At 41.5% G+C, this 18,798-nt stretch overlaps 1 protein-coding gene across 1 annotated transcript in view; it reads left to right on the top strand.

Moving 5' to 3' along the window:
* PRKN (parkin RBR E3 ubiquitin protein ligase) overlaps positions 1 to 18,798 on the top strand; it is a 1,335,825-nt gene that overhangs the window by 477,307 nt on the left and 839,720 nt on the right. The window contains exon 4 of the mRNA XM_049653164.1: positions 17,316 to 17,437. Coding sequence (XP_049509121.1) covers positions 17,316 to 17,437 — 122 coding nt within the window. The remainder of the gene's footprint in view (positions 1 to 17,315; positions 17,438 to 18,798) is intronic.

Genomic DNA, 18,798 nt, shown 5'->3' with positions numbered 1-18,798 from the left:
CAGTCCTCCCCAGGGTTCCAGACTACTGCTCAAGGTCTCTCCCTTTGCCACATGCCCTGGACCAGGGAGCAGAGAAACAAGTCCCAGCAGCCTCCCGATTTGGGTGACCCCGTGGCCCCTTTCAGCAGGGGAATAATGGTCTATACTCAGGAGCTCTCCAACCTCTGTCTGGAGCGCCTGATTCCTTCCAGCCTTATGCTCCCTGTGGTGTATTTCCACGTGCTAACCCCCCTTCACACGTCGAACAGGGGACAGGCTCACCCCACACTGCCTTCCCCACAGGTGCATCTGCAGGGAGCTGCACTGCGTTCTGGGAGCACCTCCAATCTTGATCCCACTGCTCTCCAGGAAGGACTTCCAGGAACTCAGTAAGGTTTATGGACTGTGGCTCTTCGTCTACACAGCTGTGTGTTGACACTGTTGGTGGGTCCTGCCAGAGTCTGACCTGGCCCCCCACAGGGGAAGACTGTGTTTCAGTCGTGTGGGCGGGGTTTATATTTCAATTGTACACTGAACCACCTGTTTTTCTCACCAAAAGATTGTGCAGAAATTTCCTCCCACATTTCTGTTTGTCTCCTTCCTTAGGGGACATTTTCATGCTCATTTTATTCTTGAGCTAAAAGTAATTATTCCTTTCAATGGAAATTTAAGGAGTCTTCTAATTGATGTGTTTATTAATAGTCTTTTTTTTTTTTTTTTTTAAGGTAGGGACCAAGTCAGAGAAGTCACAGCATGTAGCAGGGACCTGGGGAGGGAACAGACTGGGTTTGCCATTCTGCAGCCCGCACCCCCCACACAGAGGCTGTAGGAAGAGGGAGCAGAAAGAGTGGAGACAAGAGGAGAGCTAGAAGGGAACTAATGATAGGCCTTGGTTTATGCACCACCTGGAGAGCATGTCAGGAGCCAGTAGCTCCGTCAGACTTACAGCAATGAAAATAGAGCCTGCGTATCACAGAGTAATATTCCAAGGGTCACAAGACTGGAGAGTAGTATTGTATGAAACTTCGTATTCTCTCTCAGTATTCATCCTTTTTCCCATGGTTCTCTGGCTACTCTGTGCTCTTTCTTCTACACAGTTCTCTTTTTTTATCTCTACACCTTCCTCTCTGCTATGTTTTTGTGGGGTTTTTTGTTTGTTTTTGTTTTTTTGCCTCAGTAGCTTTTTCTGTTCTGTTTTTCATTCTCCTCCCGCCACATTCTTGGCCTTTCTCTTTAAAGAGGCTAAAGGAAGCATTAATAGATAGATCAATAGATCAGTCAATTGATTGATGGATGATGGATAGATGATAGATAATAGATGGTAGATAGATAGATGATAGATACATACATACATAGAATTTATTCTGTAAAGGTTTATCTTTCTTTATAATTTTAAAAGGCAAGGTTGTTTTAGAAGTTTATTTTTACTATTAAAAACATAATGTATCATTATTGTGAAAAAGAACAAACTGGGAAAATCCAAGGAAAACAAAATACTAAGACAAAACTAAGATAGATTAGCCCCTTCACCCCTATAGCAAGGCATAAAGTAAATAAAGGAAAGAAAAAAATCTCTAGTGATCTTACCATGTGAGAAACTTTTTGCAAAAATTTAGATATTTTAATTAGTGTTTATAAATTAAATAGGTAAGATATTTTCTAAATATCTAAAGTAAGACCTAAAGTAAGATATTTTAAAGAGTATTTATCAATTAAATAGGAAAGTAAGCATTTTTAAATTTTTCTAAAAAAATATTTTCCACTTTTTGGATATAAATTATTATCCGTGGTTGGAGAAAGACTCTTCAGTTATAGGATGTGTGTATTAATTGTATGTCTATATTTATAGAAGTATACTATATGTGTTTATATATATATATGTATATATATATATACATATATACATACATATATATGCTGATATTTGGGTAATATTTACCATATTTCAATTAACTATTACAGTTGGAATGAGTATGTTTCAGGCTTTTCTTGATATAATTCCTATGTCATAATTATTACTGTAATTCAATTTAATTTAATAAGTTTTTCTTTTAATCACTGAAGCATTAGTTTCTTCCAAAGTCCTTTTTAAAATTTTTTTTAATGTTTATTTATTTTTGAGACATAGGTGGGGGGGAGGGGCAGAGGAGAGGGAGACATAGAATCCCAAGCAGGCTCCAGGCTCTGAGCTGTCAGCACAGAGCCCAGTGTGGGGCTTGAACCCATGGACTGCGAGATCATGACCTAAGCCGAAGTCGGACGCTTAATCGACTGAGCGACCCAAGCACCCTTACAAAGTCCTTTTTTCAGTACCAATTGTCATCTTCCCAAAGTTGAAGTCCATAACCAAAAGAAGAGTTTCATCTTGAAGTAAGATTTTGCTGGCTGCTACCATGATAGCCAGGCAGCCTGTCCTCATCATTCAGTAATGACTAGCTTGGTAAGTCAGGGAGAGGATGTTCATCAGGCTTCTGTGGCCACATGACAGCACAATTCAAAGTTCAAGGGTGGCTATGGAGCCTCAGAGAGCCCCTTTGCAAGATTGTAAGTCGATCCCATTCAAGCCACCAGGTGGTTTGGACAGGTGATCAAACCACGGATCATTGCCTAAAAAGTCAGTCAAACTGGGTTGAAAAAGGACTGTTTCTGAAATCAGGTTTTTCAATTGTGTGAAAAATCTGGTCAGCAAAGTGCGTGTACCTTTCAGGCAATGACAGTGCACCCTGCAAATGGTGACTTCAGCTGTTGGGAAAAGGCCATGCTGTCCACTTGGAGTCCAGAAGGTCCAGTTCGTTGCCCTCAGCTTTTTTTCAGCCTTTCTCATATATTCAGTGATGACCATCAATGGCATCATCCCTAAATCCAAAGCCTGTTCTGTAGAATAAACAAGAACTTCAGCAAGTCTTAATACTATTAAAATAAGAGTCTCTGTTCTTAACACTGACACAAACATGGCTGTTGTAATGGAACCTTCCCTACGCAATGTAGTTAAATGAAGATTTATAACCAATTTATATTTAATCTTTTTGACAACATTCATTTAGCATTGCCAAATAACAGGAGCTGAGAAACATTTTGTTTTGGAATCCCGACATTGTAAAAATAATTATCAACCTGCCTGTCATTTTAATGGGTCTGGGAGAACATTCCTCATTATATTGTTTCAGAGATTAAGTTATTTTACGGTCAGTGTATTGTGATCTTATCGTTTGCAAGGTAAAAAGACTGTCCTGATACCTCAGCATCAGTTTTAAATCCAGTCATTTGACTTTCCCCCATATATTTGCTATTATCTATTCACTGACCCAGAGAAGAAATGAATGTAGTGAAAGGTAGTCTCTACCCTCAAAATTCTAAAGTCGAATGGGGTTGATAAAAATATCCATGGGATGTGGTGGATAGAAAATGACTTAAGTATCAGGAATCAAATGTAAATAAAATGGAGTGGGAATTGAGAGGATTTACATTTGATGGATGAATTAGTTAAGACTTCCTGGAGGAGGTGGTACATTTGGGCTTCAAAAGATTATGGCGAAGGGGGATTAGGGTGTGTAGAAATAGGGAGAAATGATGCCTTTTTAGATCTGTAAGCAGAGTAGAGAGGAAGGAGTAAAGGTGGATATTTATTGCGTACTAACTCAGAGATAGCTCCTGTTAGGGTTTTTACAGAAATTATAATCTACTGGACAAAAATCTACAAATGACAAGTAACTTCACTAAGTCTGAGACCTTTAATCAATATTAACATTAAATATATTCCCCTAGACCTGACTGGCCACTCCTGGCTATTTATGTGTAACTTCACTAAATATAAATTGTATTAAAAAATTACTTCCTCAGGTGCACTCACCACACTCCACGGGCTCAATAGCGACGTGGGACCCGTGGCTGCCTAGTGAGTTGCACACCTGGAATATTTCCAACATTGGAGAAGGTCCTGTCGTACTGCTCTGGAAAACCTTTGGATGGCTTTTGCCCCCATGAGGTTGAAAGGACTCACCGCCCGCATTTTCTGCCTTGTTTCCAAGTTGTAGATAAGTCCTCTGGCAGAGAGAGGAAAGGAGGTGTCTTGCGAGGGCTCAGTGTAGCCTGAACATAGAGAAGCAGGGGACAGTGAAGATGGCACATACATGACATGCAAACAGTGGAGGCACTGAGGTTATTAAGCAAAAGAGTTTGAATCTCATACAAGAGACAATGAGGAGGCATTTAAGGAGAATGCTGTGATCAAAGATTTACTTTAGGAAAAGTAATCTGAAAACAATTTGGAGAATTGATAGGTTCTAGAGAGTACAAAGACGGAACGACCTGTTAGTAAATTGCTCTGGGCCAGAGGACAAGGGAAGGAAACAGGGAAACCCACAAGGACAATAGACACGCATCTGACGATAGACACCACACCTGACACAGGGTTATGACCTGGTACACGTGGTGGATAATGCAGCGATGACATTGCATATATACCTGCATTTCAAAAGGCAGAGAAGTGCTTCTTCATCGGCTTCTCACACGAATGACCGTTTTAGGCAATGTTGATGTCAGAGAATCATATAAGAAATCTCAAGCGGTTAGTTTAGCAGGAGTGGGGGTCACACTGGTGCCGCTTTGAAAAGATTTTATCTGTGTTTATGATTCTTGGTGAAAATTCATTTATAACGTCTAAAACAAGTTCTTAGGATAGTTTCCTAGGCATTTCTAATGTGTATGATCAACATAGCAGGATGAGATGTTTATCCAATCTGTGCCTGTCCATGTGCAGATGTAATTTGAGGGTGGAGGGCTTCAGTAGACAAGAAACAAATGATCACAAAGGTCAAAAGTGTTAAGAAGATAGTGAGGGAGAAACACACTGATGTGGGCAAGGTCAGCCCATCACCAGTGAGCAGATTAAAGGGCATAGACACCCAAAATGAAACGTGTAAGGGAAATAGGATGATTTCAGTAAATAATTTGTGCTTGTTTAATATGTCACTGGGCTAGATACCACTGATTCCCTACTTGCTTGCCAAACTTGGAGATATAAACATGAAAAAGATAGGTCCTTCTCCTTAGAAAACTGTGGCTCCACAAAAAAATGGACATAAACAGTAGTTATGTTAAATCTATTAAGAAAAAGAAGCCAGAGGAACCAAATGCTGAGGGGCTACAAGGAGGGATATTCACTCTGTCTATCGTGGGGAAGGGGAGGCTAGGCTTCTCAAGGACCCGGCGTTTGACACTCGTTGCAGCCTCCTTTAGAGGTGAGCGTGGCTTCCTGATGGAGAGAATTGGTCCCTGGCCAGAGGCAGGTGCGGAGGCCTGAGGATGCACGGCATGGACATCACAAGTGTTTTGACTGTGTTACTGCATAGGGCGCTGGTAATTAAGTTTGTAAAGTTGTCTGGGAAAAAATCATGAGGGGCCGTGACGAAAAATTTCAGCTGCGAATGGCAGTTTTTGTGATTATTTTGGCACCCGAAGAGACAGTATGTATTCTAAGACTGTTGTCTTTTGTAATGATAATTTAAAATATTTCTATAGGAATACAATAGACACCTATTCTGTAGTAAAATACAAAGTGGAAATGAATTTTAATAAAAAGTCCCTTGCCTGATATTCCTTTGGGATCCACCCGAATGCATGCCATCTCTTTATTTATTTATTTATTTATTTATTTATTTATTTTTAGCTAGGTTGTACAATGTGTGTTTAGAAGACAATTCCTTTAGCAGTTCGGAAAGTTTCTTGGCTTCGGAGGAGAGTAGAATGGAGGAAGGGAGTGTTTGTTTTTTTTGGTGGGAGAGGGGAGGCTTTTAACTGCTAAAGAGAGCCTGACCCGGGATGGGGACTATGGAAGCAGACTAGAGACGAAACTTGGAGCTGTTTCTGAAGTAGCCCCATGAGATATAGGGAGGGGTCGATGGAGCTGCTGAGAAGGGGCTAACTATGGTTCCTGGCTCCTGGCATGGCTGTCGCAGGGATCCTGATACTGTGAATCCAGCCAGATCATCTGTAGGGTACCTGAGGTACCAAGGCTCCAGATAATGAAGCTAAAACACAGTGTGTTTGACTTTACAAGCGATCAACGCCTTGATCAATGTGCCTCTATGTTTTGTTTGTACGCTCTTGAAGTATTTCTTAGTTTTTTCCAGAGATCTTGGTTTCCATAAACTGTGATACCTGAGACCGGAAGCAAGGTGCTATGGAATGTTGGGGGTTCACTGCCTAACGACACTGAGCAGATCCTGGCAGATGTCTCCTCTCTGTCTTCCAAAGGTCTCAGGGTTCAAAAGGGGTGTGAGCAGATGCACCTGGATAGAAGACGGAATTGTGGGAATGTGCAACTAAGTCATTTCAGGAATTGAAAATGAGAGAACTTTCCAGCTAAGAGATTGTATATTGGAAGTGTATATTCTTGCCCCCAGTCTTTGATTTTATTTTACGCTATTCTCAGAATACTTGGGTCCTTCTCTGTTGTGTATGCATTTGATAAATATCCTTTAAGGTATGTATGGATCATGCAAGTGTTACTTTGATTTTAAAGCTGTTAAGGTAAGGGCTGTCTTGATTACACTTTATGATTTTCCCACATATTACTATAAAGTCAGATTCCCACATATTACTATAAAGTCAGGTTCCCATCGACATTTGCTGTTAATGTTATTAGTAGATAGAATCTTTATAGGTTCCTAGCATCCTCCTGTTTCCTTAGGACCACTACCCTATTTCCTTCCCACTATTGTTCCCTTCCCCCAACCAACTTGACTCTTTAGGCAGACAAGATTTACCATCTTTAGAAAGCTAGATATTTCCTAAGAAATTATAAATCTATTTCTTCTTTTTTCTATTGACCTTTAATAAGTAATTTTTCCCTTCTAAATTTCTCTGAATTTAGTGTTCCTTTTATAGCAGTGGTGCGGAATATATGCCTGCCTTTGATTCTGTAGCACTCTAAAAAAAGCAGATTTTTTTCTTCTTCTCTGGGCCACAGCAATCCTGGAAGGTAGCACAGACGTTACTGTACCCTGCAGCACAGACTTAGTGACCTTCTTGTACTTTACAATATCGAGTTAAAATGGACTTGCCTAATCTCTTCAGTTTCTCAATCAACTGGCTCAGTCTCTACAATGGACTCCACTGTTCTAGTTTGAAGGTGGGTGTGGAGGATAGAAAGGAAACTGGTGGTCACCGAAATCCTGATTCTAGGAGCAGAAATTCTGATTTAAACACGTGGAGCCACCACAGAAGATGAGGTGCTTCAGGGTGATACAGACCTTAAGCTTGCAGGGACCTTCGATTAGAAGAGAAGTGGTACCAGAGGTGGGTCATGACCTATGAGCAGGGCTGAGATGGGTCCTGGGAGGCCTTTTCCATGAAGCAAGAAGACGGTCATGGTTCCAGCGTCCTGAGCACCTGTGAAGACAGTTGTAGCCCGAGTGCTTCTAATGTGTACTTTTGGAAGCTTATGAATTCATGATATTATCAGTCTTGATTAAGAGAAGACAATAACTTTATCTTTTGGTTTTCCAGCATGATGGCATCACCTTCTCTTTCTCACTCATCACTGTCGCTAAAGGAAAATAATTCTCCTCACATTTTAAGGAGTAACGATTTTATGAGTCTCCATGACCACCCAAAGCTTTTTGAAATCAATGCCCAGAAGGATCAGATTTATTAACATGACATATTTTGTCTTATCACTTTTTCTTAGTATACGCAAAATAGGATACTTTATTTTTTTTTAATATATGAAATTTATTGTCAAATTGGTTTCCATACAACACCCAGTGCTCATCCCAAAAGGTGCCCTCCTCAATACCCATCACCCACCCTCACCTGCCTCCCACCCCCCATCAACCCTCAGTTTGTTCTCAGTTTTGAACAGTCTCTTATGCTTTGGCTCTCTCCCACTCTAACCTCTTTTTTTTTTTTTTCCTTCCCCTCCCCAATGGGTTTCTGTTAAGTTTCTCAGGATCCACATAAGAGTGAAACCATATGGTATCTGTCTTTCTCTGTATGGCTTATTTCACTTAGCATCACACTCTCCAGTTCCATCCACGTTGCTACAAAAGGCCATATTTCATTCTTTCTCATTGCCACGTAGTATTCCATTGTGTATATAAACCACAATTTCTTTATCCATTCATCAGTTGATGGACATTTAGGCTCTTTCCATAATTTGGCTATTGTTGAGAGTGCTGCTGTAAACATTGGGGTACAAGTGCCCCTATGCATCAGTACTCCTGTATCCCTTGGATAAATTAAAATAGGATACTTTAAACATTGGAATTTATAAGAGGATATTTAATAGTGGTAATGAAAAATTGGAAATATACTTCAATGGAATATTTATGCCAAACTAATTATATTGGCTATTGGAGATGCATTAAAATGAAGAAAGCATGCAGGAGTGCAGAGGGCCACGCCTTGCCTGCTGTCTTCTCTAATTGGAGCCATTCCATTGACTCTTCATTTCCTTAACAGGTTCTACTAACAATTAGAATATTTAAAATAAGGAGATTTAAAAAGTGTGGGTGTTTTTTAATAGCAAGAAGAGTTTCACTTCTGTACACACACACACACACACACACACACACAAAGTAAGGAATCCATCAATTCCAAGGTCATACCATGGATTACCACTTCTTCTATAACATGCAATTTTAGAATAGGTGCTAAACCCTTAAAAATGAGATTTACTCTTCCTTATTGATAGTTGCTATACCTTCACATTCTTGCTAAATGCCAGTGCTGTAAAATGCTGATGGAAATCTCCATGAAACCTTTAGTGCTAATTGAGAGAAATGGGTTGGTAAGGCAGCTAATGATTTCTGGAAATTGTTCAAAATTGCCAACCTCTGTTCAAGGGCCACTTGGATTAACCCCCTACCATATTTAGTAACAACCACCATCCAAGTCAAGTTTACTGTCACGTGGTTGCGAAGCAAATGTATGCTTTGTAATCAAAACGCATTTATATTCAAATCTCTGACTACCCCAGTGGCTTTATTGGGAATGCCATTCAACCTCTCTGAGCTTGTGTTTCCTCATTTGTAAAATGATTATGATCATGCCTGTGTTTCCAAGAATAAGCAGTAATATAAGCAAGTCCACCATTAACATGAAATTTTGAAAGCTGTTTTGAATCCCCTTTGGTACCATTTTACATACACGCGCACGTGCGCACACACACACACTTTTTATTTTGGAAAAACTTCAGTTTTTTTTAAATTTTTAAATGTTTATTTATTTTTGAGAGAGGGACAGAGAGACAGTGTGTGAGTGGGGAAGGGACAGAGAGAGAGAGGGAGATGTAGAATCCGAAGCAGGCTCCAGGCTTGGAGCCGTCAACACAGAGCCTGACACGGGGCTTAAATCCACGAATGGTGAGATCATGACACGAGCTAAAATCGGACGCTTAACTGACTGAGCCACCCAGGCACCCCTTTATTTTTTTAAGTGCATTAGCCAGCTTGAAAACTCTGTCCCTTAGACTGGATCCATATAGTTGTTTACTTTTTCCATTCTTAATTTTTCTACAATCCATCTCTATCTCTTGGATTATAATAAAAAGTGATTCATGGGAATAATATTCTAGCAAACATTAAATCAATTTAAGGAAAATCCATCGTGGTTTATGTTCCATAATGTGAATTGTAAAGGATGTGGTTGGGTTTCAATCAGTTTTAAAAAGAATTATACCTCAGTTATTTCTAAAAATTTAGAGGTAGGTTTAAGATGGAAATAATACGTAAGAATCAACATTTATAAAAGTAGGGAAGTGGCCACCTGTGGAAGAGGACTAAGTGCCCACAGGTAGGAGTACCTGGAAATAAGCTGAGTTCTGAATTTTTTGAGAGCAAGTAAGGATTGGTGAAATGTGCTGAGCATTCATTGTGTATCAAATATTGTGCTGAGTGCTTCTCCTATGTCAATTCTTTTTTACACCCTCACAACAGCCTATGAGTTAGGGGCCGCAATCATTTTCCATTTGCATATGAAAAACCAGACACCAAGGGTCACTTGACTTAACAAGGGTGACAAGGCAAGGCTGCCGTCTGGACCTAGATGGACATGTCCCGAACGACAAGGAGGAAGCTGTGAACGGTCCTCGGTCGTGTCAAACACGTATTCGATCTAAATCAGAGTTATGGGTGTTTGTTCAAGGCTCTGAAGAGCTGTGAATTTCCTGGCACCGGCTTGAACTCTACCAGTGTCCGTTTCTGAGAAGAATAAGCAACTAGATTTACCCTGGTTGGCTTTGAACCAGCTGATTATTTGTTTAAGCCTAATCCGTAAATTGTGCTCCGTTCTGCAGTTTTGTCTTGCCATGGGAGATCGGGTTATTACTCTCAGAACGAATAAGGGAAAATAAATTGGCAACAACCACCACCACAAGGAACAGGCAAAAGCATGAGCTTCAATCAGCAGTTTTTGCCTCACCAGATGACGTTATGGTGCGACACCATAATTAAAAAACCCAGCACAACAAAAATGAGAATTAAGTTATAACTTTTAAGAGTTGAGTCTCCTTAGAGATTGCTAACCATTTTTTAAAAGTGCAGACATTGGGATGGATGGTTATATAATTGGAAGTTGTTTACAACACAGTCTTACCTTGGTTGCTCTGCGGGAGTTAAGACTATGGCTTGTTAAAATTGTGAAATAGTGTGGCTGTTCAGTGGGGGTGTAATAACTCAATGGATAAGGGTGGAAATGAAATGTGTTTATGTGTAATAACTGCCTTCCTTTAGAGTAGTTGCACTTGTATTTTCAGAATTCATTTTTTCCCCTCAACATTCAAAGACTCAAAATTATACTAAGTCCTATATAACAAATTTTCAAGCATCCTTTTTTTTTGTTTTACTTCTGTTTATAGTCATCATTTTTGTGATCTTAAAGATGATATTCATGTTGTTGATTTCAACTATGATATGCCAATATTTTGAAGGATACGTGGGTAGTCCACTAAGCTCGGCTGGTAGCAAGATGTTCTAAATATTTTGCAATCACGGCTACGTTCTGTTTTAGCTGGATCTTGTTCTCACACTACCCTACCTGCTACAGCTTTTATATCATTTAGCGGTACGGAGAGAATTTAATAACTTATTTAATATGGGAGAACTTAATAACCTAGCAAATACTGAGTGTTTACTAAGCTTGAGTCCACTAAGCTAGTGGACTGGCACTAGATATTCGGAACATACGGAACAGAGTGCAGCGTGACATAAAGGGAGGCTGTAACATAAATAAGTAAATAAGTAAATAAATAAATAAATAAATACCAGCCAACAAAAAAAGGGAGGCTGTAACAATAGGGGAGGTAGAACCGGCGTGTGACAAATGGGAGGCAGAATTATTTTCTTCAGTAGTTTGCTTAGGCAAGTGGACACGTTCCTCGTCTTTTCCACGGTCCAAAGCAAGGTGTCATGCAGAAGAGATGATTCTGGGAGTCCACAATGAATGGATTTCATGTGAAACTGCTTTAGACTAACGCAATATACGTTATTTAAACTAGAAGTTGGGGTGCCTGGGAGACTCAGTCGGTTAAGCGCCTGACTTCAGCTCAGGTCATGATCTCATAGTTTGCGCGTTCGAGCCCCGCGTCGGGCTCTGTGCTGACAGCTCGGAGCCTGGAGCCTGCTTCGGATTCTGTCTCCCTTTCTCTCTCGGCCCCTCCCCTGCTCATACTCTGTCTCTGTCTCTGTCTCTCTCTAAAAAAATAAAGAAACATTAAAAAATTAAACTAGAAGTGATGGATAGTTTCAGGTCAACATAAGGAAAAATGGGTTGTGCAAAGCTGAGCCAAGCACCTTCAGAGATGGTGCTGATTTTGTGCCTTTGGTATAGATTTGTTGTGCACCTGGCTCATGAGGCATATGTGTCAGCAAATGTGGTTTGGTTCAGGCTGAAGGACCACTGCCCAGAAATAAAATAGCAAAAATTCCTGAAAACATTGGAGGAGAAGATTCTCTGTGGCCTAGCTCCCTGTCACAGGATCAAGGTTGCAAGTTCAGAAATTCTGGCCATATGTCTCTTCCACAGTGGGCGTGTAGGAGTCAAACAAAACTGAGGTTGCCTCCTAGGTGACAAGGAGAAAGAGTAAACTGAGGGAATCAGGCAGGTTGTAGGTGATCAGTAGAGCTAATGGTGCAGACATTATCCTTGGCGTTTACATAACAGGAAGTGAAGCTGTAGCAGGGAGGAGGCAGCAGCTGGAAATGGTAAGTGCCAGGCTGGACACCATGGAAACAGTCAGAGGAAGACTTGGAAGTATGCCTCAGCCAAGGACTCCACCTTATCAGATGCTGGTCCTGTCGTGGTGGGATGAGTCATGTGTTTAAAGTTGGTAAAACTAAGTTGGATACTTTCATACTCCCAGATGTAATTATTTGGGGAGATGTCTTATGCTTAGGGGGAAACCAAAGGAAGAATTCTTTTTTTTTATTTAAAAAAAAATTTTATTAATGTTTATTTATTTCTGAGACAGAGAGAGACAGAGCATGAGAGGGGGAGGGGCAGAGAGAGAGGGAGACACAGAATCCGAAGCGGGCTCCAGGCTCTGAGCTGTCAGCACAGAGCCCGACACGGGGCTTGAACTCGCAAACCACGAGATCATGACCTGAGCCGAAGTTGGTCGCTCAACCGACTGAGCCACCCAGGCGCCCCCTGCCAAAGGAAGAATTCTTAAAGGAAGTGCCACTCCAGCTGGACCCTGAAGGTATGGATCAAAGATGGCGATGGCCATGGAGATGGGCCAGTCGCTGTCCAGCCACACATTAAGACTCGCTCTGCTTGGTGTAGGGGATGCGGCCTGTGCGAGGGAGAAATGAGCAAGAAGCTGTCTTCTGCCTCTGACACGAGCAAGGCCCCCAGGTCTACCCTGTGGTGCTGCAAGCTCACAGGATCCCCTTTTCCCCTCTTACCAGCCAACATGGTGTTCATTTCAGCACACTTAACAGCAGCTTATTCCACTTGTCACTATGACGGAAGAACCCCCTTCGTTTTGTTATCCGCAGGCCTGATGCGGGAAGGAGAGAGGGGACCAGGCCCATCCTTGTTATTTATTCTCCTCTGCTGTGCTGTCTGATGCGATGACTTCCTCAGTCCTCCCTTGCTCCCTTTGAGGTCCTCAGTAGGCAAACGCTGGCTACCGTGTGCGAGAGTACGGATGTAGGACATTTCCCTGGTCATAGAAAGTTCCCCTGGGCACCCTGTTCTACTTAATATTTTAATATGATCATCTGTGATAAATGCAGTAAATCAATTATATACAGGCGGTTTTATAGTATATTGATACTGAACATTATTTTACTGTGGTATCGAATATGTTACTCTCACTGTTTCCTCCCCTGGTAAACAAATTATCCAAGCAATTAAACTCCTCATTCTCTGGGACAGCCAGCGGTGGAAACTTCTGAGGTCAATGCAAAGTTTTCATGAGAATCAGCATGAGTTTTCTTAAGTAGTCATTAATCTTATTAAAACAACTTCGTTAGGCCGTAAGCCCACTAAAACACATTTAAACGAATGGGAAGTATGCACATTATGCGGGTTTCTCGGAAAGTCAAAGCAAATAATATATGTCATCTTTAAAAAGGGGTTTTACTCGATCTGTTGCAAATATTGTTAACGATTTCTGCAATTTCTTGGATGAAGCAGGGAGGGAGAAGGAAGAGTGGAGACTTGCCTGAGGATTATGTTAACTCGACAAAATGAGAGAGAGAAACTAAAGATAAGGACAAAAAGGATAATGCTAAGGAAACCCTAGGGGCGCTTTAAATGGGCACAGTGACTCACACTTTGACAAGGGCCCTGAACGCTAGCTGTGCTTTTAGCTTCTGTCCAGAAAAATAAATAAATAAATAAATAAACAAACAAACAAACAAACAAAGGAACTTCTGAACGAAAGGAATGTACTTTACTTGTAGAATCATTACATCAGTAGACTCGCCCTCGGGGCTTATGATAAAATAATCATCCTCAAGCAAAAATTAAAAAAATGTATTGATAGCTGGGGTAGGCGGAAGACCTTAATTGTCTAGACGCTGTTCAGGAACATCTGATAAGGTCAGGTTCAGAGACTTGAGGGGTGTGGCTCATGTCTCTACACCAAGCCCTAGGCAGTAAGTTGAATCCTTCCTCCGAATTTTTTTTTTCCTCCAATTTTTTTTTTTTTTTTTTTTTTTTTTTTTTTTGAGGAATAGTTTCACAAAATGCCCCACGAAAGGCGAGCTTCTGAGGTCAGATAAAGTCTGGGATGTGCTGTGCTCTCTACTTCTGTTACAGAGTCACAGAACTCTCTGGAAGTCCCACAGTGAGGTTTGCTCACCTTGGCTTAATTTAGCCTCCCCGAAAATGGTTTGGCGAAGGAACCCCAGGTGCTTGGGCTTCACACCATGTCGCAGCCTGCAAACCATGATGGTGTTCTGTAAGGTGTCCCCAATCTCTCAAGGAGCCCTACGGTTTTGTATGAGAAAAGTCCGTGGTTTTAGGATGTTGAAGGATTCAGGAGTGAGTAGCATGATGTCTGCAACTTAATTACAAATGATTCAGCCAAAAATATATACATGGGTAGTATATGTGTATGTATGTATATGTGCACACACACACACACACACACACACGGAGAAGGAGTGAGCTGAAAACATGGCAAAATGTTCACAACTGGTGAATGACAGCAAAGGATATAATTTCTAATACTTTTGAAATATTTCTCTAGTTTTGAAATTTTATTCTGTAGAAAGTGGGGAACGTTATAAACACCATCACAAGCTGTACTGGTTATTTTAGGGAGCGAAGGGGTCGCCATATGGAGAGTTGATTAAGCAAGAGAAAGGATTTTAAGAGCCAGACAGAAGTGAAAGGGGAAGGATTCACGTCGTTGACTGGAGACAGGGATGTGGCTGGAGAAAAGCTTTCCAGGGCATTCTTCACACCGCCTTGCCATTCCTTGAGAAGTTGTGGTTCCATCTTCCGAAGTCTGTGCCTCAGACCCTCAGTCAGGCCCGATGGGAACATTGCCCAGAAAAACACATCGTGGTGTTGCTTGTTCTTACTCCTGTCCTGTGCACTGCAGACCTCGGTGTGACACAGAGAAGTCTGCCAACTTTAAATAGCGTGACGCAGCCAGACTAGCGATGAAGCCACCCTGAAAAGGGGATCTCAGGATTTACCTGAAAGCCCCAACTTCTGGACCACGTAAAACCAACAGCTTGAAATTTGCCGTGGCCAGGGCTGGCCTGACCTTGATCTTCCTGGGACTGACTATTAATCCCCAGCTCGCAGCTGGCTCAGGGAAGCACGTGTAATAGATTGCACGTCACCTTATATGCTTCCAGGGCACAGACGTGGGCACGCAGTATTTTCTGACTAACTTCTCAAGGACTTTGGTGAAGGTTGCAGCACAGAAAGCTGGAAGAGTTACGTCCCCAGTCTTCGGTTGCTGGTTGCCCCTGCCTTTATCATTTGCTGAAACAATATTGCAAACGTTGCTGTTGCCCTGAGGGAGAAGGAAGAGCCATTTAGTTTCATGGATGCATCATTTACTATTGCAAGGCTGTTGCTAATATGCTCTTTCAGACAATGCTAGTGTCTTTGCCAACCTGGCTCCCCTTCCTAAGCTCCTTCTCCCATTCCTGTTCCTCCTCCTCCTTTTTTCTTATTGTTTAACCTTTACAGTAGGTTATAAAAATTGTAAAATTGGATGTGTTCATATTTCTGTTGAAGGTTTTAACAATAAGGGCTCCTACCTCCCTCGCTAAGCTCTTCTTGGAACACGGTGAAACCGTCAGACAGAAATGGTCTTCTGATATTCTGTCAGTTATTATGGTATTTCTATAACTTTACGGTCCTACCCATTGCATGTATTGAACTGCAAAAACCTCATGAATCTATCTTATGTAATTATTATAGTTGCTAATAACAATGCGATATCTACAGACTTGAGTATCTTGTACGTTAAGGCACTAAGCTACAAAGAGGTGTCAAAAAAACAATTTCTTATCAATACAAACATATATTTATATTTATACTTTACCTTCCCTTCACACTGGAGGCTAAATATTAGGCTACATATTAATTCCCGGAGAGTAATATTTATAAAACATATTGCTAATAAATGCTAACATTATAAAGTTTGACATTTTTATTGTGCTTTACATGTTACAAAGTGTTGTCACTTACAATATCGGTAAAGATGACTGAACAAATGACAATTCAACATGTCTACAGATGTTGTTTTATAAACAAGTAAAAATAAATGGGGCTGCATAAGACTTAGGATCTCTTTTTGTTTCTCATTATTCTTGTACTAATTGTTTTTAATAAACCATATGCACTTGGGAGGCTGAATGTTTTTTCTCATAATGATAAAAATATTCTTTATTATTTCTAGATGATCTTGATGATAATAGTAAAATTTTAAACAAAGTTTTTATGCCACTACATTTTATGTAATTCCTATCCAACAAGAAGTAAGGTATAAAGGTTCAAAGAACTATTTAATGTTATAAATTTTAAAAAGACGTTATTTTACTAGTGAATGCTTCTAAATAAAGTGAGTTCTTTGCAGAAATGGCATCGTGACACTATTTGGAAAGGTTCCCCTAACGGACAGAATAGCACTACGTGTGTATGGTAACATTTGAGAGAAATGATCAGAGATGTTTAGTTATTGATTTTTTTTTTTTTTTTTGTCCAGCTTTTACTCTTGTGTTATTTGAAAGGCATTTGTCAAGGTAGATCCAGACAGAAGTGTGAAACACAAGGCGCCCATTTCTGCACACTGCGGCCGGGTTCCGTTAAGCCCCTCAGGACTCTTGTCTTACTTTATGTGTGCCTGTGCATTGGAAAGTCTTCACTGGAAACCCAGGAAGCTGTGATCAGGCCACTCATATCATGAGAAATGGGCTGGCGTGTCCCTGTAGATAAGATTTTAAGAGGAAAAAATCTAGAGCCTTCAAACTGTGTAAGAAGCATGAAATAGAATTCAGGAGCAGTGGTCTTTAAATTTCCAATAGTCCCTATATTTCCTGTGCTTTTAAAAAACCTCAGCGGCACAGAATGCGTCTAACTTCCCCGCGTGGCAAATACTCTTGGCTGGCTCTCTTGGCAGCAGGTTGCTAACTTTGCTGAGTAAGTCACAGGGCTGTTGGCAGGAAGAAGAAAAGATTTTCACTCTTTTGAGCATAAAACTAGATTTTCTAAATTAAATTGTTGTATCCTCGTTGGAATATTTATCCCGCTAATGTTTCAAAATGCTCCCGAGGAGTTCGTTTAAAAATTTGTCTCAATTTGTATTCAATGCTGATTGGCTACTTCCTCTGCTTTTTTTTCCCTCCCCCCCCCCCCACCAGCAGGTAGACCGCCTTACAACATCTTTTATGTTTATTGCAAAGGCCCCTGTCAAAGAATACAGCCAGGAAAACTCAGGGTGCGGTGTGGTACCTGCCGACAGGCGACGCTCACCTTGGCCCAGGTAAGGAGCTACAGCATTGGCAGAAACTGCCCAGAAACATGAGTGTGTGTTTCCGGAGACGGCTTTCAGGGTTTTGAATCCAATAAGACCCATGACCCAAGAAAAGAGACATTCTTCTATGCGTTAATGGTTAATGGTATCTGAAGTTTCATTTAAAAACATTACTGTCAAACGTTAGGTAGTGCCGAGCCGTTGTTTCCATATCTCTAATCCAGGCCTACTGAGAGGAAGTACAGAGACGCTTTTATAGCAAAAAGGTGTCGGGCTTTGGCAGGGGCATCTTTTAGAAGAGGCCAGGAACTGGAAATGTTTCATGTCTTGTTCTGTGCGACAGTAACGTGGTTGTGTACATGTGTCAAAATCCACTGGACGGTTCACTGAAAACGGGTGCACTCAGGGCCGCTAAACCTAAGTTATGCCTCACGGAGGAAGCAGAAAGGGAAGTCGTGGATCGACAACCGTGTGCACGCGGGTTGGGCCAGCCGCCACCTGCCGTGGCCTCCACTAGTGTGGCACAGCTCACTGGCTAAGAAGGATTTTACATTTTTAAGTGGCCAGGAAATATTAAGAGAATGCTGTGTGGCCCGCGGACGTTATATGAACTTTAATCTCCGACCTCCATGATACAATTGTACCCGAAGGCCACTCGTTTCCTTACGTGTCGTCTGTGCCGCTTCTGTGCCCACGGTGGGGTTGAGCGGTTACCGCACAGACTGGTTGCCCTGCGGAGCCTGGCGTATCTATCTCTGGCCCCCTAGAGAAAACCCTGATATAAAACGTGTGCACAGCTAGGCCATGGCTCCCCCGTGATGGTTGTGTAGGATTTGGCCAAAGTTGATGCGGATGTGAATGTGAACGGGCACAGAGGGCATTCCGGTTGGTGCAGCTATGAGGGCTCAGCCAAGGAGGCATTAAAAAGGTCAAAGGTCTTCAGGCAACCGGGGCTGAAGTGGGGACAAGTACTTCCTGACCACAGCGCCCCCCCCCCCCCCGACCCATGACTACCACATTTAGATTTTATTCCACAGGCAATGGGGAGCCAAGGCAAAATGTTAAAAATAAAGGTGATTTATAAAAGGACGTTTTAGAACGCTTTATTAGTGGTGTAATGGTTTGTCATTGGGACTGGTGTTGGTAACAGATTGAAGGCAAAGAGGCTTAATTAATAGACTCCTCATATGGTTGGTGGGCAGTGGGGCACTGGCCTGGGTCAGGGTGGTGGCCCATGGCATGGGTCTAACGGAGAAGCATGGTAGAAAATGAAGGATATACCCAGCAAAGGAGAAATCATGGATCCCTGCCTCAGGCCTGGGGAAGACGGTGGCATCACTCAAAAGTACAGTACAGTATTTCATCATCAT

The sequence above is a fragment of the Panthera uncia genome (genome assembly GCF_023721935.1).
Source record: "Panthera uncia isolate 11264 chromosome B2 unlocalized genomic scaffold, Puncia_PCG_1.0 HiC_scaffold_24, whole genome shotgun sequence".
NCBI lineage: Eukaryota > Metazoa > Chordata > Mammalia > Carnivora > Felidae > Panthera > Panthera uncia.
The sequence above is the reverse complement of the archived record's forward strand: the minus strand, read 5'-3'. Positions and strand labels throughout refer to the sequence as shown.